Here is a 16,389-nt window from a genome sequence, read left to right as displayed (position 1 = left end):
TATGTTTAACAAACCATTTTTTATTACTTATAATGCAAATATAAATTGTTGTTTGCTAAATATGTACATACATTTTTAACATTTACAAAGTTATATGTAACTATTTACATTTAAATGCAGGCAATGCTCATTCAGCAGTCTCCTCATTGTTTTGACTCATTAAACAAAAAAACGACTCCACTAAACACTAAATACACTACACCAAACACTACAGAACACACTAACTATACACTCCAAACACGCTAAATGTCACAAATCTCTCAACTCTCACTATCGCTATCTCTACACCGACCGTCCTTGCCTGTCATTCATCCGCCTCGGTCCCTCCCACAACTTCCCATTCCTCAACAACCAAACTTGCTGCTTGGACACTTTTGTGACAAAAGCCGGTTTTTAACCATTTCTTCCTGCACCAGACACAAAGCAAACGTGACGGCAATGTTCACGAAAAAGCGTGGTGGACATTATTTACCCTAAGTCCGTTTTTGGACGTGCCAGTGCATCCGGTCCGTCGACTCGGGAGGTGGGCCTTGTCGGTGGGCTAGCGGCTAGCAGCTAGCTACACACGAACATCCACAGATTCCAATTCCACTTCGTTGTCCGCGACAACAGTCAGTTTAGATGGACAGAACAGAACGGGACCGAACCACCGGTCTGTAAAAGCTGTAGACAGCAATGGCAAACAGTCAGCAGTGGCCTAAATATCAAAAAATGTAACAATATGATACATTGAAATAAACACATCCTAGAAAATATTCTGAAAGGTTGTAGAACATACCCTTCTTGTACAGAGGAATTTAGAAAAACAGGCCCATCCCTAAAAGCCTGTGACCCTTGTAGTTGATGTAAATCAAGACCTAGTCGCTATTTTAGAATTACATCAACCTTCTTCATCTATTTAGTTGAGGTAAAGAATGGCTGGGCCACTATGACAGACTATGATCACAAATAGTTCCTTCTTGCAAGTATACTATTTGGGGAAAATCAACACCGGCCGATATTCTTGACTTCACAAGAAACATTTCCTCCTGGCACAGGTAGACCCTAGTACCATGAAGACAATGTTTTAATTTGGAAAAGTTCCTCGGAGAACTGATAAATATGCAGCCTGTCACAATATGTGTGAGACGTGTGACTATCATCAGGGAACCCAGAAGAAAAGACAAATGAGAACATTTAGGGGTGAGGAATTAAACCGATGCAGAGCTTTTCAAGAACACATGATAATCTTCAGGTGAGTTAGTTGTCCAGTGGCCATAATGTTAAGACTTGGAATTGAGACAAAGATATTTGTCCGAATGTAACTGATAAAAACTTCTATGTTTTCTGGATCTGCCCACATGTCCAAAACTTCTGGTAGGAGTTTCATGAACAAGACATTTCAGATCCTCATCCATCATCACTGCTGTACTTGGTGAAATATGCACACATTAAACATGTAAATATGTCAAAACAACAGCAATATTGATATCAATAATGATTGTCAACAAACAAATCAGTTCACGACCAGACTTTATCATCCTCTCCATGTAAATATGTAAATATGTTGAGGACAGCTACAGTTGACTGACTCTGTGTGTTTGCATATGTGTCCTGCCTCTCTGCTCCCAGCCGTTAAGAGGCCAGTGTTGATCAGTGGCTGTCCAGGCCTTTCACAGCCACTGACACGCTGGCAGCACAATGATGATGTCACTGGTTCTACTGCTGGCCACCCTGGGGCTCCTTGTTCAAGGTGAGACTCTCTGCTGAAAACTTTGCTTCAGGATGCCACCAGGTTCACCACAGTGATGTTCTGCTATGATGGAGAAACACTGAAACAAGCAGCATTGACCTTCTTCTATCTGTTCTCCATGTTAAAGAAATTATCCTCTTCTGTTTGGATGTTGATCGTCTTTATCCAAACTGGATTTGTCTCATGAACCCTTCTCCACTTTTTCATGTTTTGCAGATTCATCAGGAGAAATCATCCTGACTCAGTCTCCTGGAGCTCAGTCTGTTGCTCCAGGACAGACTGTTTCCATCAGATGTAAAGCCAGTTCAGGTGTTACTAATGACTTGCAGTGGTATCATCAGAAAGCTGGAGAAGCTCCTAAACTCCTCATTTATAATGCTCAAAACCATCAGTCTGGAGTTTCAGATCGTTTTAGTGGGAGTCAGTCTGGGACCGACTTCACTCTGACCATCAGTGGAGTTCAGACTGAAGATGCAGGAGTTTACTACTGTCAGCAGGATAACAGCCTCCCGTTCACACAGTGATACAATGTCGTACAAAAACCTCCTTCAGCTAAAGAGAAACTGATTTGAACTCACAGCTGAATTCACAACTGACAGACATTATGTCACTATAATACACACCATGACATCATTTCATTCTAACATTTTATAGTGACAGTAATAACTGTATTAAAAAAAGAAATTTTATATTTTTAGGAAACATTTAAATATTTAACCTCCTCTGAGTTTGATGTCAACTGATTCACCAGGCAAGCTAATATAGAAGATAATTCATCACAACTTTTCTCCTTCAGAACTGCTTCTTCAGGGTTCCCTGAGATTATCCTTAATACATATCCAAGAAGAATACACATTATGGAACGCCATCATCAATCTACAGCATATCAAACTTATATATTCAATTAAAGAGTCAGGTTGGATCCTGATGTTTTCTTCATTATTGTCGCATGTCTCTTTAATTTGAATTCTTTTTTAATTTAAACTCATTTCAAGTCTGCAGGAAAGAATTAAAATGTTTGGTGTTTTTATTTGTATAATAACTTAGTAATGGTCCATCTGTCCTCTTTGTCTTTTATCTTTCTGCTTGAGATTTGACAAAAACAAGTTAATGTGATGGTGTCTGTTTTTTTAAAATAAATAACTTTGTTTAAGATAGCATGATGTCATACTGTATATGCTGATGACATGCTATTCTATTTTCCCAATTATTTTAAACTATGTTTTGATTGTGATACATTAATTTCAGTCATTTGCTTTTTATTGATGAAGCCCAATATGATGAATCATAACTTAATCTCACCTGGCTTTACAATCTGCAGAGCATAAATCAATAAAAAGAATAAAGTTAATGATTGGTAATTAGGTTATATATTGTAATAATTAAATTATTGTTGGTGTGATGACTGAAATAGAGAGTGAGAAAGAAAGACACAGATTTGCAGATAAAGATAAAAAACAGTAAAACAACTCGACCCACTGCAGAGAGAGAGATTAATAAAGTTTATATGAGCTCAACTAAACTCCATCCTGTTGGCTGCAGCAGAGGAGCTTCTAGTTCTGTTGGTCTTCCTCAGATTGGATGAAACTGATGTTGAATGTTTCATTTCCCTCTCTGAGCTCAGTAACCATGGCAACAGACAGGCATCATTGCTGAACCATGACGACAGACAGGTTTCAGTACTAAAGATAAAATGTTGAAGGTTGCATTTTGTTCCTCTGACGTATTTATGTTAAAAAATCAAATTCACAAAGAAATCAACAATGGCATGCTGCTGATCACTTATCTTATCAAGTGATTGGTCCATTGCTAAACAGCATGTTGAGAGTAATCCAAGACAGACAACATTTTGAAACAAATGTTTTTAAGAAGAATGAATTCAGAATCATTTAAAATTGGTGTAAAGGTTTCTGATCAATACTTTTAAAAGGTGATTGATCCATTGATAAACAGCATGATGAGAGTAATCCAAGTCCCTGTTGGAGTCAGTCAGAGCATTTCCATAGAGAGCCACTTTGCATCAGCAGCACCATGCTCCAGTGCTCTGGGAGAGTTTATAGTCCTGAGAGTTGAACACTGGATGACTGACAGCTGTCCTTCATGACAACAGAAGACACAGAAATCCTCCTCATCAAAAACATGACTTTGATCTGCGTCCTCATCTGGACTCTCCTCTGCTGCTGCTTCACAGGTAAAGTCCAGAGAATCAAACTCCTCTCCTCTATCAACATCCGTCCCTCTGAAATGAAGCCCACAAAACCATGACGCTGCTTTATGTTTTTGTCTCTGTGTCCTCAGAGTCCAGAGGTCAGATCACAGTGACTCAGCCTGGAGCAGCGAGCTCTGCTCTGGGAGGCTCCGTCACCATCAACTGTAGGATCAGTCAGAGGGTTCATGCTGGGAGGTATTTAGCCTGGTACCAACAGAGAGATGGTGAAGCTCTTAAACTTCTCATTTACACAGCTAGCACTCGAGCATCAGGGATTCCAGGTCGTTTTACAGGCAGTGGATCAAACTCTGCCTTCACTCTGACCATCAGTGGAGTTCAGGCTGAAGATGCAGCAGTTTACTATTGTCAGAGTCTTCATGGCATCAACAGTCAAGATGTGTTCACACAGTGAAAACCGTCGTACAAAAACCTCTCTCAGTCAGACTGAACAGAAACTGAACTGACTGCTGCAGCTGGAAGCTACTGCAGAGACTGATACACTTCACTGAGGACACACACACACACACACACACACACAGTTTTATCAAGCAGATACATTTTTTCCTCCATTGATGTTTTAACCACCAATAAACAAGTTCAATGACAAACTTGTTTTGGCAGAAAACCAATTACAGTTTTTATTGATTGCTTTGATGCAGCAGTCAACTCAAACTCCACATTATCAAAACAGTTAACACACATGCCGAAACAGTGGCACTCATGGTCAAAATGACTCATTTTATTTGCAAAAGGCTCTAACCGTGCCAAAACATTTAACATATGCAACAAAAGCTAATTTTGCCCTCAACCAACACAACTTGCAAACAAGTGTATGAGCTCTTCCAATCAACCATTACACAGTGGACAGCAAAATACAAAATACAGCACCCAGTGCGAATCGGTGCACCATTGCTTGTCATTGTAGCCTATTACTCTACGTAGCTTTCATGCCATTTGTTGTCAAATTTGCTTTCTTGCAAAGAATTGAATCCAGAATCAGAAATGCTTTGATGCATTTTTTGATTCCATTGATTCTTTTTTTTCGAACTGTGGCTGAAAACTGAAATACTGTAAATATTACACAAAATACATGGAAACCAAAATAAAATCTATTAGAGTATAAGAAAAAAAGAAAGCTGGTAGTCTCATGTCCACAAAACATTTCTGCAGCTTCACAGCAAGCATTTTCCTGAACAACTGACGTAGCCGGGGACTTGTAAAGCGTAGAAAATAAAATAAAGATGATATCTATTACAGTAGGTGCGCAGGGATTCGAGTGGTTACAGTGCATGCCACATACGCAGTGGACCCTGGTTTGAATCCCAGCCAGCAGACCTTTGCTGCATGTCACATCCCCTCTCTCTCCCTTTTCAAAAATATATCCACTGTTTAAATAAAGGTGTCTATGCCTAAAAATAAAATAAAAAAATGAATTAAAAAAATTCTATTACAGAAAGGTATACAAATCTATTACTGTAGAGTATAAGAAATAGCCACTATTGATACTCAGTCTCTTCTGTCTTGACGATGGGGCCACATGGGCCTCATCCACATCACATTCATTATCCTCTCTTGCAATGAACCAAGGAAAAATCTTCTTGCATGCCATCCAACCTTGACATTCCTCTGCACCTATTTCTCACTCTCATCTGCCTTAGACCTCTTCAATCCATGTTGGCAAAGAACAACACAGCCGCTGCACTTTTTAAGGCCTGCAGACTGATTGCTCATTGAAGATTTGTGTTCAGGAGTGTCAAACAGGTGCTTTAGTGAATTCATACTGATGTAGGTAGTTTCTAATAGTTAGGAACAGATGGTTTCTGTTTGGTTACCATACCTAAAACAATGGAGTTTGGACTGCTTGAATGACATCTGTGTTAACTGTTCTGCAAAAGGGTGAGGAAAATGTGTCAATCCAATGAGAAAGGGTTAACACATTTGCAAGAGGTGTCTTGTGCTCTGCTGAGACAGTGATGATGAAAACCAAGTGGATCCCAGTTTGTTTAAGCAGGTCAAAGCAATCAATAAAAACTGTAATTCCTCCATCACAGCTTCTCACCATGAAACAAATGAAACAGGACCCGATTAAACAAACAAAGTTTAAATTTTAAGACAGAATTCATAAGGAAGCATGGCACACAACGAAATCTACCATTAATGATTCTTTGCCCTGCTTCTGATGTGAAGGCTTTTTCCACACATGGCTAATGGTCAGCAGTATCCTGAATAAAGTTTGGACAGCAGTGTCCTGCTCGTGATATATATCGGTTTAGCGAGCAGTCACTAATGTTCAGCTGTGACCTGAAGAGCAATAAATTCAACCCTATGATGAATGCTGATCTACAATTTGTAGGTTTTGATTACTCATCTCATTTTCATAGACCTATTTCATTTAGTATAACTGATACAGAAGTGCAGATTCTTCTACACCTATCACGATGTAAAAGAACTTATCAAGCAAAGAGGAGTAGTTTAAAAACAAGAGGGTTCATGCTAGATACGAGGAAATACCCTCATTGGACAGAAGAATGTATACAAATGAATACCAGCCCATCTCTAAAAGCCTGTTACCTGTGTAGTTGAGGTAAATTGTAGTGTCTATGTGTTTCTTGCACACCCTGGGCTCTAAGACAATAGGGTATAGTGAGAAGACAGGATGGGACAGAACCAGATGCTCCCCTGTAGACAAGAGTGGGAATGTGAAAGTGCAAAGTTCCCCATGACCAGGAGCCTTGATCAGACGGGGCATCAGAGATAAGCTACAGGAAAGGGCCCACACCAGACGTTCGGAGCTGACTCAACTATACATTGTCATGTAAGTATAGAGAAACCATCCTGTCCACTTTAGCTGACATCAGCAAAGTAAAGTAACACACACAAGAATTATTTCATAGAGGGTGTCAGGCAGACCCATCCTTCTTTTCTTCCATTGGACAGATGAACCTTTAATCCACCAAAGTGACCAATTAGGAGAAGTAGGTGGGTATGGAAAATAGACTCTAAAAGAGGCCTGCACAAAAAAGACAGAGGGGTGGTAATTGGTAGATCTCCTAAGATTGAAGGCTCAATAGGATTTCTGATAGGGCAGAGGGCGAAGCATTTTGGCATTGCTTTTGCAAGAGATTTGAGAACCCAGACATGTGGCCGCACTCTGTTCGGACGCCAGCTTGAAATCTGTTTCAATAAAGATTACACTATCATTCCACCCAGCTTGGCCTCAACAGAATTCTTTTATCAGCATAATACATGCCGACACCTTTGATGAATACAGCCCAGAAACTACAGAATCAAGACTCAGGCGCTGTTATACGATTACAGCCATGTTCCTAATCTCTTGAGTTTATTTTAGTTTGGAAAAAGCACCTTGGAAAACTGACGAATATGCAGCCTGTTGAGATATGCAAGGAAATGTGTCCACAAACACTGAACCCAGAAGAGAAGACTAATGTGAACATTTAGTGGTGAGGAGATAAACTGTTGCAATGCTTTCAATCAGATCACATGATCCTCTTCTGTAGAGGGAGTTACCCAGTTTCACTGAAATGTTACTACATGGACTTGAGACAAAGACATCTGTCCAACTCTAACTGATAAAGACTTCTATGTTTTCTAGATCTGCCTACATGTCCAAAACTTCTGGTAGGAGTTTCATGAGCAAGAGATCAGAGATCCTCAACAACTTTTTAGTCCTCTTCTGCAGGAGTGTATCAAGCTCTGTCACTCTGACCTCACCGCTGAGACACTCATTGTCCCGGGTGATGCCCACCTACAACCTCTCCCTCCATCAGACCCTGAGCCCCTGCTTTCCCTCTCTCTTCTATATTCCTCTTCCTCTCCTCCAGCCAAGCCCTCCTACTCCATGGTGCATTCCGCTGGGGGAAGCCTGTCGGGCTGAAGTGCCGCTAGTCAAAATCTACACCTCCAATAGCGTGGAGGAAGGGTCAGCCGAGAGTTTCCCAGGAGACATGAGGATATAGTAATCAAGATGTTCCTGACCTCTTTGAATTTGTTTTTCTTAATACCACCCATCTGTAAGTTTATACTTGGATGTATCAGACAAAACTCATGGGGAGGGTTCAGGTTGACATAAGCATTTCCATAGAGAGCCACTTTGCATCAGCAGCACCATGCTCCAGTGCTCTGCGAGAGTTTATAGTCCTGAGAGTTGGACACTGGACTGACAGCTGTCCTTCATGACAACAGAAGACACAGAAATCCTCCTCATCAAAAACATGACTTTGATCTGCGTCCTCATCTGGACTCTCCTCTGCTGCTGCTTCACAGGTAAAGTCCAGAGAATCAAACTCCTCTCCTCTATCAACATCCGTCCCTCTGAAATGAAGCCCACAAAACCATGACGCTGCTTTATGTTTTTGTCTCTGTGTCCTCAGAGTCCAGAGGTCAGATCACAGTGACTCAGCCTGGAGCAGTGAGCTCTGCTCTGGGAGGCTCCGTCACCATCAACTGTAGGACCAGTCGGGATGTTTATGTTTGGAGCAGTGAACACCTTTTAGCCTGGTACCAACAGAGAGATGGAGAAACTACTAAACTTCTCATTTACTGGGCTAGCACTCGAGAATCAGGGATTCCAGGTCGTTTTACAGGCAGTGGATCAAACTCTGCCTTCACTCTGACCATCAGTGGAGTTCAGGCTGAAGATTCAGCAGTTTACTACTGTCAGAGTGAACATTATATCAACAGTCAGTATGTGTTCACACAGTGAAAACCCATCGTACAAAAACCTCCCTCAGTCAGACTGAACAGAAACTGAACTGACTTCTGCAGCTGGAAGCTACTGCAGAGACTGATACACTTCCCTGAGGACACACACACACACACACACACACACACACAAACACTATTACCACGTCACTTACACTCATTATCCACAAAATGTGTGCAAACATCATCAAATCACATTTCAGATACAGTCAATCAGTAGAGACAGGTGAATTAAATAAAGATAAAATGTTATTATGGACTTCAAACTGAACAGATTAACAGATGATATGTTCTGATTAAGTCTTGACAAAAAGTCTTTGGTCCATCAACTCTGCAGGGAGATTTTGTAATAAAGGAACATCTGTCCTGAGCAACAGCAGATAATTCCTCCACAAAATAAGAGGGTCAGGCATCCCAAAATTCATAGGCACTGTTTCACCTAAGCAGGCTCACTAACCAAGCAGGAATGAAACAAGCCATGAATATTTTGACAGAAATGTCATAAAATGAGATGAAACATACTAGAAAGCATAACACCAAAACTTTAAAGGTCCCATATTATACTGTTTTTCACCAATTTCACACAACTGTCAGAGGTCCAACATGTCTGTATTCGATATGTACTGCCCCCAAACACATCCGTGGTCCTGAATTCTAGCTGTCTAAAAGTCACTCTGCTGGGCTCTCTAACAGCTAGCGAAAGCTGTGTTTGTCTCCAACAGAGTGTCCAAACTCTTGGACAAAAAGTCACTCTGCTGGGCTCTCTAACAGCTAGCGAAAGCTATGTTTGTCTCCAACACAGTGTCCAAACTCTTGGACACTGTTCGCATCGTCTCTGTTTCCAGTCTGCACATGTTTCCAGACTTTCTACTGTCACAACCAAGCTCCATCGTAAAATTATTAACATTAAACTTGATACAAACGCTATTGCATAGCGGACCAAAGTGGAGCTAACTAGTTAGCCAGTTTCCAGATGACTTTATCATACTCGTCGGCAACTGTAAATACTATCAAACCTCGGCGACACTTATCGATGGCTCGGGTGCAGTTGCTGGGACCGGTATGGTTGAGACTGATCCTTTTACGAGGGTCAGTGTCGAGGCAAAGCCAGCTTTGTATGACACTTGTTACTGAAGCAGTCCGATGTTAAGTTGTTAGCACACACATACAAGCAAACACGAACCACAGCCGGCCCGTTGTCATCAAAAAAGAAACACAACCACTGTCTCTTCTGTTGCTCTGTAGCTGGGACAAAATATAGGCACTTACGTTGATTATCACAACCAACAACAGAGCAATTGCGTGTCTAGCTCTGAGCGACAATGTTGCGAAACACTGCTGTCTCACCGCTGAACACACCGAACGCCCCCCTCTCTGTTATCTCCTATCACCGCGCCTATGATAATGACTCCTTTCATTACATAACGAAAGAAGCAGAATCTGAACAGCCTGTAGGAGTGCCGTGTTACCAGTGGGTGGGCTGCAGAGACCATGCAGGAATCACTTGTTTTCCTCATTCTGGGAGTTGGTAGGCTCAGGGAGAACCAGCTTATACACTCCTGATCAAAATTTTAAGACCAGTTGAAAAATTGCAAGAATTTACATTTTGCACTGTTGGATCTTAAAAAGGTTCTAAGTAGAGTTTCAAAATGCAAAAAGAATGAATGGGAGTGACACAAAAAAAATTTGAGTAAGCAATTTAGTGAAAACAACAATTAAACAGAAATAGGCTTTTCATCAGCTGATCAAAAGTTTAAGACCATAGCTCAAAAAAACCCCGAAACCCCCCTAAAATAGAAACATAAGTTTCAAAAAAGGACTGTAATGAGTAGCTCCACCGTTCTTGTTGATCACTTCAAAAATTTGTTTCGGCATGCTTAATGCGAGTGTTTCCAGGAGGCTAGTGGGAACGTTGCTCCACGTGGTGAAGATGGCTTCACCGAGAGCATCCACTGTCTGGAACTGATATCCTTTTTTTAAAACTTCCCTTGCCATCCATCCCCAAATGTTCTCAATTGGATTTAGATCAGGGGAACACGCAGGATGGTCCAAAAGAGTGACGTTATTCCTCTGGAATAAGTCCTTCGTCAGGTGGGCATTGTGAACTGCAGCGTTGTCCTGTTGAAAACCCAGTCATTAGCAGACAGACGAGGGCTCTCAGTCATGAGGGATGCCCTCTGCAACATCTCCACTTAGCCAGCCGCGTTTGACGCCCCTGCACAACCTGAAGCTCCATTGTTCCATTGAAGGAAAAAGCATCCCAGATCATGATGGCGCCCCCTCCACTGTGCCGCGTAGAAAACATCTCAAGTGGTATCTCCTTGTCATGCCAGTAACGTTGGAAGCCATCAGGACCATCAAGGTTAAATTTTTTTCTCATCAGAGAATAAAACTTTCTTCCACCTTTCAATGTCCCAATGTTTGGTGCTCTCTTGCAAAGTCCAAACGGGCAATTTCGTGGCGTTGAAGGAGACGAGGCCTTTGAAAAAGTTTTTTGTTCTTAAATCCCTTCTCTTGCAGATGCCGTCTGATGGTTATTGAGCTGCAGTCGGCACCAGTAACAGCCTTAATTTGGGACGGGGATCGTCCCGTGTCTTGAAGGACAGCTAATCGGATCCTCCGGCTCAGCGCCGGGGAAATTTTTTGGGGACTACCACTTGACTTTTTTGTTTCATAACCCTCAGAATCTTTTAAGAAATTCAAAATGACTGTCTTACTGTGTCCAACCTTAGCAGCGATGGCGCATTGCGAGAGGCCTTGCTTATGCAGCTCAACAATCCGACCACGTTCAACAAGAGAAAGCTTTTTGGCTTTTGCCATCAGGAGGTCATGACAGTGTGAATGCCTGACAGAAAATGACATTGAATCCACATTTTTGCGCAGATTTTGGCTTTTAAAGGCTGTGGTCTTAAACCTTTGATCAGCTGATGAACAGCCTATTTCAGTTTAATTGTTGTTTTCAATAAATTGCTTACTCAAAATTTTTTTGTGTCACTCCCATTTCTTTTTTTTGCATTTTGAAACTCTACTTAGAAACTTTTTAAGATCAAACAGTGCAAAATGTAAATTCTTGCAATTTTTCAACTGGTCTTAAAATTTGGATTTGAGTGTATATGTAGAGAGCAGAGAAAACATGTTTTTTACGATATGGAACCTTTGAAATACCTAACTTGTAAGTTTTAGTCAGCAATAGTGAATGGTCAGGAGTCTCCTGAGTAACTTCACCATCAATTGCTAGAGGACAAAAAATGCCCTGCTTAAGATTTAAGGGCCTCAGACAGCAATGGCAAATGGTTATGAAGGTAGATTTGTGTCTTTATTATTCAATCAAAATAAAGTTTGCTTCAATCAAAATATATATTTTTAATGAAAAAACCTTCACTTCAATCAAAAAAACCCTTTTCAATCAAAGAAAAACAGTGTTTGAATGCAAAAATATAATTGAGACTCAAAAAAATGCATTTGAACACTGTTTTTCTTTGATTGAAAATGTTTTCTTTGATAGAAGTAAAGGTTTTTTTTGTTTGAAGCAACTTTTTTAATACTTTAATACTGTTTTGTGTTTGGGCCATATTATGGGTAGGACATTTGTGTCTTTATAATTCAATCAAAAAAGAAGTCGCTTCAAACAAAAAAAATATTTTCCATAAAAACAATCACTTCAATCAAAAAAAAACTTTTTCAATACTCGTGAATAGATTCGCTAGTTAGTAGATTTGCGCACTAGAAAACAACGTGCGGCTGATTTGACCAAGCAAACGCGAACCACGGCTGGCTTGACCGCAGTGGATCCACTGGGCTGTGTGAGAAGATAGACTCAGACTCTGCATGATCTGGTACTGCTAAACAGGCAGCGCTGCGGGCAACATGTTGGCCTGTGGACTGTTGTTTGACCACTAATGACGTTACTTATTATAACATAATATAGCACTAGCACATAGCAAGCCTCTGCACTTAGGTCATTCAGTGTGCAGGGCCATCGGCTAACGTTATCAGCTAGCCTGCCTGACAATATGACGGATATATATATCTAACATCATCACACAAATTAGTCAACGTGAACTAAGTTAGCAAGCTTCATGTTTAATTGAAACATCAAACAGATTAGACTAATAACATGACACCAATCATTTTAATGCTGTAGTTAACAACAACTCCACCACTGCTCCCTGGCTTGCTGGCGGCCATGACTTCCTTGTCAGAAAGACGTCGTTGGTGTAGACACTTGTCACTCAAACATGTCTGACCAATGGGGAAGCACCCGCCCACTGCGGGATGTTTGTGTCAAAATAATTCAATAAAAAAAAAACAACTTCAAAACTTTTTCCACTTCATTCAAAAAAAAAAATCACTTCAAATAAAAAAAATAGATTTTCAATAAAAAACAACAATACTTCAAATTATTATTTTTTTTTTTTATGGGGGGATTCAATTTTATTTTTGCATTTGAACAGTTTTTTCTTTGATTGAAAATATTTTTTTTGATTGAAGCGACTTTTTGGGGATTGAATAATTAAGACACAAATATCCTACCCATAATATGGCCCAAACACAAAAAAGATTACTTCAATCAAAGAAAACATTTTCAATAAAAAAAGTGTTCAAATGCAATTTTTTGAGTCTCAAATATTTTTTTGCATTCAAAAACTTTTTTTCTATGATTGAAAAAGTTTTTTTTTGATTGAAGTGATATTTTTTATGGAAAATATTTTTTTTTAGTTTGAAGCGACTTCTTTTTTGATTGAATTATAAAGACACAAATGTCCTACCCATAATATGGCCCAAACACAAAACAGTATTACTTCAATCAAAAAAGTTGCTTCAAACAAAAAAACCTTTACTTCTATCAAAGAAAACATTTTCAATCAAAGAAAAACAATGCATTTTTTTGAGTCTCAACTATATTTTTGCATTCAAACACTTTTTCTTTGATTGAAGAGGGTTTTTTTGATTGAAGTGAAAGTTTTTTTCATTGCAAATATATATTTTGATTGAAGCAAACTTTTTTTTGATTGAATAATAAAGACACAAATCTACCTTCATAAATGGTCAGCAATGACGTGAATATCAATAAATTGGACATCTCTCTATAAAAGCAAGGAATCTCTGTCTGTCTGTGTATCTGTCTGTCTGTGTGTGTGTTCCTCAAATATCTCTGCGGATCAGGATCAGACTGACCTGAGACTTACAACATGGCTGCTGCGTGGTTTAAGGGTGTGCGACGTCAGATTTGTTTGGACTGCAATGATACCGTTAATAAATTATTTCATAAATGCTTTACCAATTCCGCTAGCATTGTCAACCGTAGCCACCATAGCCACGTGAGCACCAGAGCCAATCACTGCAGAGCCCAACTCCATGACACACCTTAAGAAACAAGCAGATTTATACCTGCAGTGGCGCGAGCTGGACCAGGATTTTGCCAGCGGTTCCATTCCGTTCTGTGCATCTAAACTGACTGTTGTGGATTAATGAGACTGAACGAGTCCGGACCGAGTCTGTTCCGGTCTGAGGAGATCCGGAAACGCAAGGACAACAAAGTGGAATCGGAATCTGTAGATGTTCGTGTGTAGCTAGCTGCTAGCCGCTAGCACACACGGCCCACCTCCCGAGGCGACGGACCGGACGCACCGGCACGTCCAAAACCAGACTTAGGGTAAATAATGTCATGCTGGAGACTGCTGAATGTGGAGCAGGCAGGAATGAGCTGCGCCCTGAGCCTGAGGCATTGCCTGCCTTTAGATATAAATAGTTACATATAACTTTGTAAATTTCAAAAACTTATGCACAAATTTAGCAAACACCAATTTATATTTGCATTATAAGTAATGCAATTGGTTCATTAAACATATTTGTGTTTTTCACAGTAAAAAATCTAAGTTTTTCCTACTCTGATTTTATGTTATTTTAGGTCCATAGTGTTAATATAATATCAAAATGAAAGAATAACTGTACAGTCACAAATGTGAGGTTGTGAAAATAATGACACCAAACAAGACAAGGGAAATAGTTTTTAAGGTGAAATATAATGGTATGATCAAAAGTAGTCAAAAACAGCCCATTATATCCCTGACGTCCCACCTTCAAACACAACCTCATTTGGCCATCCATGAAAAAGCTACTTAACCTCCCACTTTTCTATAGGAATACATGCTTCCTACGGTCAATGCACTAGTATGATGAATTCTAATCAACACATCGTAGGCCTGGATTAGTCGTCCAATTTTAGACCTATTTCATGTAGTTTAACTGATTATAGAAGAGCAGATTTTTACATGCATCGGAATGTACGAGAACTTACCAAGCAAAGGGGAGTAGAATAAAAACAATAGGTTTCACATTAAATTTAACCATTTACCTTATTGTACATTGTATTGTATTTATTGTATGCTAGATGAGAAAAATCAAGACTGGCTGCTATTTTAGAATTTACAGGAAAAGAGTTCTCCTGCCACAGGTAGACACTGGTACAATAAACACAATGTTTCAGTTTGGAAAAGCATGTTGGAAACTCTGAACCCAAAAGAAATGATGGATTGATGTGAACATGAAGGGATTAGGATGGAGACTGGGAACCTGATATTTGACCAGTAGTGCAGGAAATGGTTTGGCAACAGAAACGACATGATGTGGACAGCTACAGTTCAAACCTAAGTCCAAACTGTGAGCAAAGGAAATGAGATATTTCATATGGTACTGAATCCTAATGCAAGTTATTACTTAAGATATTCCTGACCTCTTTGAATTAGAGGTAGTTTTTCTGAATACCACCCATCTGTAAGTTTATTCTTGGATGTATCAGACAAAACTCATGGGGAGGGTCCAGGTTAACATAACTGAAGCATTTCCATAGAGAGCCACTTTGCATCAGCAGCACCATGCTCCAGTGCTCTGGGAGAGTTTATAGTCCTGAGAGTTGAACACTGGATGACTGACAGCTGTCCTTCATGACAACAGAAGACACAGAAATCCTCCTCATCAAAAACATGACTTTGATCTGCGTCCTCATCTGGACTCTCCTCTGCTGCTGCTTCACAGGTAAAGTCCAGAGAATCAAACTCCTCTCCTCTATCAACATCCGTCCCTCTGAAATGAAGCCCACAAAACCATGACGCTGCTTTATGTTTTTGTCTCTGTGTCCTCAGAGTCCAGAGGTCAGATCACAGTGACTCAGCCTGGAGCAGTGAGCTCTGCTCTGGGAGGCTCCGTCACCATCAACTGTAGGACCAGTCAGGATGTTTATTATAGCACCTACCACCGTTTGGCCTGGTACCACAAGAGAGATGGAGAAACTCATAAACTTCTAATTTACTGGGCTAGCACTCGAGCATCAGGGATTCCAGGTCGTTTTACAGGCAGTGGATCAAACTCTGCCTTCACTCTGACCATCAGTGGAGTTCAGGCTGAAGATGCAGCAGTTTACTACTGTCAGAGTTTTCATGTCATCAACAGTCAGTATGTGTTCACACAGTGAAAAACCGTCGTACAAAAACCTCCCTCAGTCAGACTGAACAGAAACTGAACTGACTGCTGCAGCTGGAAGCTACTGCAGAGACTGATACACTTCACTGAGGACACACACACACACACACACACACACACACACACACACACAGTAGCAGCAGCAGATAATTCCTCCACAAAATAAGAGGGCCAGGCATCCCAAAATCCCACAAGCACTTTTTCACCCAAGCAGGCTCACTAACCAAGCAGGAACATAACAAGC

The 16,389-nt window shown here is 40.4% G+C and overlaps 3 gene segments (V, D, J or C); all 3 read left to right on the top strand.

Moving 5' to 3' along the window:
* Positions 1-1,680: 1,680 nt before the first annotated feature.
* LOC115579530 (immunoglobulin kappa variable 3-15-like) lies at positions 1,681-2,347 on the top strand. The segment is given in 2 exon segments: positions 1,681-1,732; positions 1,949-2,347. Coding segments are annotated over 2 exon segments (360 nt in total).
* A 5,826-nt stretch (positions 2,348-8,173) lies between these two features.
* Positions 8,174-8,664, top strand: LOC115579233 (Ig kappa chain V region 3381-like). The segment is given in 2 exon segments: positions 8,174-8,225; positions 8,333-8,664. Coding segments are annotated over 2 exon segments (384 nt in total).
* Positions 8,665-15,649: 6,985 nt separating this feature from the next.
* On the top strand, positions 15,650-16,137 carry LOC115579231 (Ig kappa chain V region 3381-like). The segment is given in 2 exon segments: positions 15,650-15,701; positions 15,809-16,137. Coding segments are annotated over 2 exon segments (381 nt in total).
* The last annotated feature ends 252 nt before the right edge of the window (positions 16,138-16,389 follow it).

Source organism: Sparus aurata, chromosome 3, assembly GCF_900880675.1.
Source record: "Sparus aurata chromosome 3, fSpaAur1.1, whole genome shotgun sequence".
Classification (NCBI taxonomy): Eukaryota; Metazoa; Chordata; class Actinopteri; order Spariformes; family Sparidae; genus Sparus; species Sparus aurata.
The sequence above is the reverse complement of the archived record's forward strand: the minus strand, read 5'-3'. Positions and strand labels throughout refer to the sequence as shown.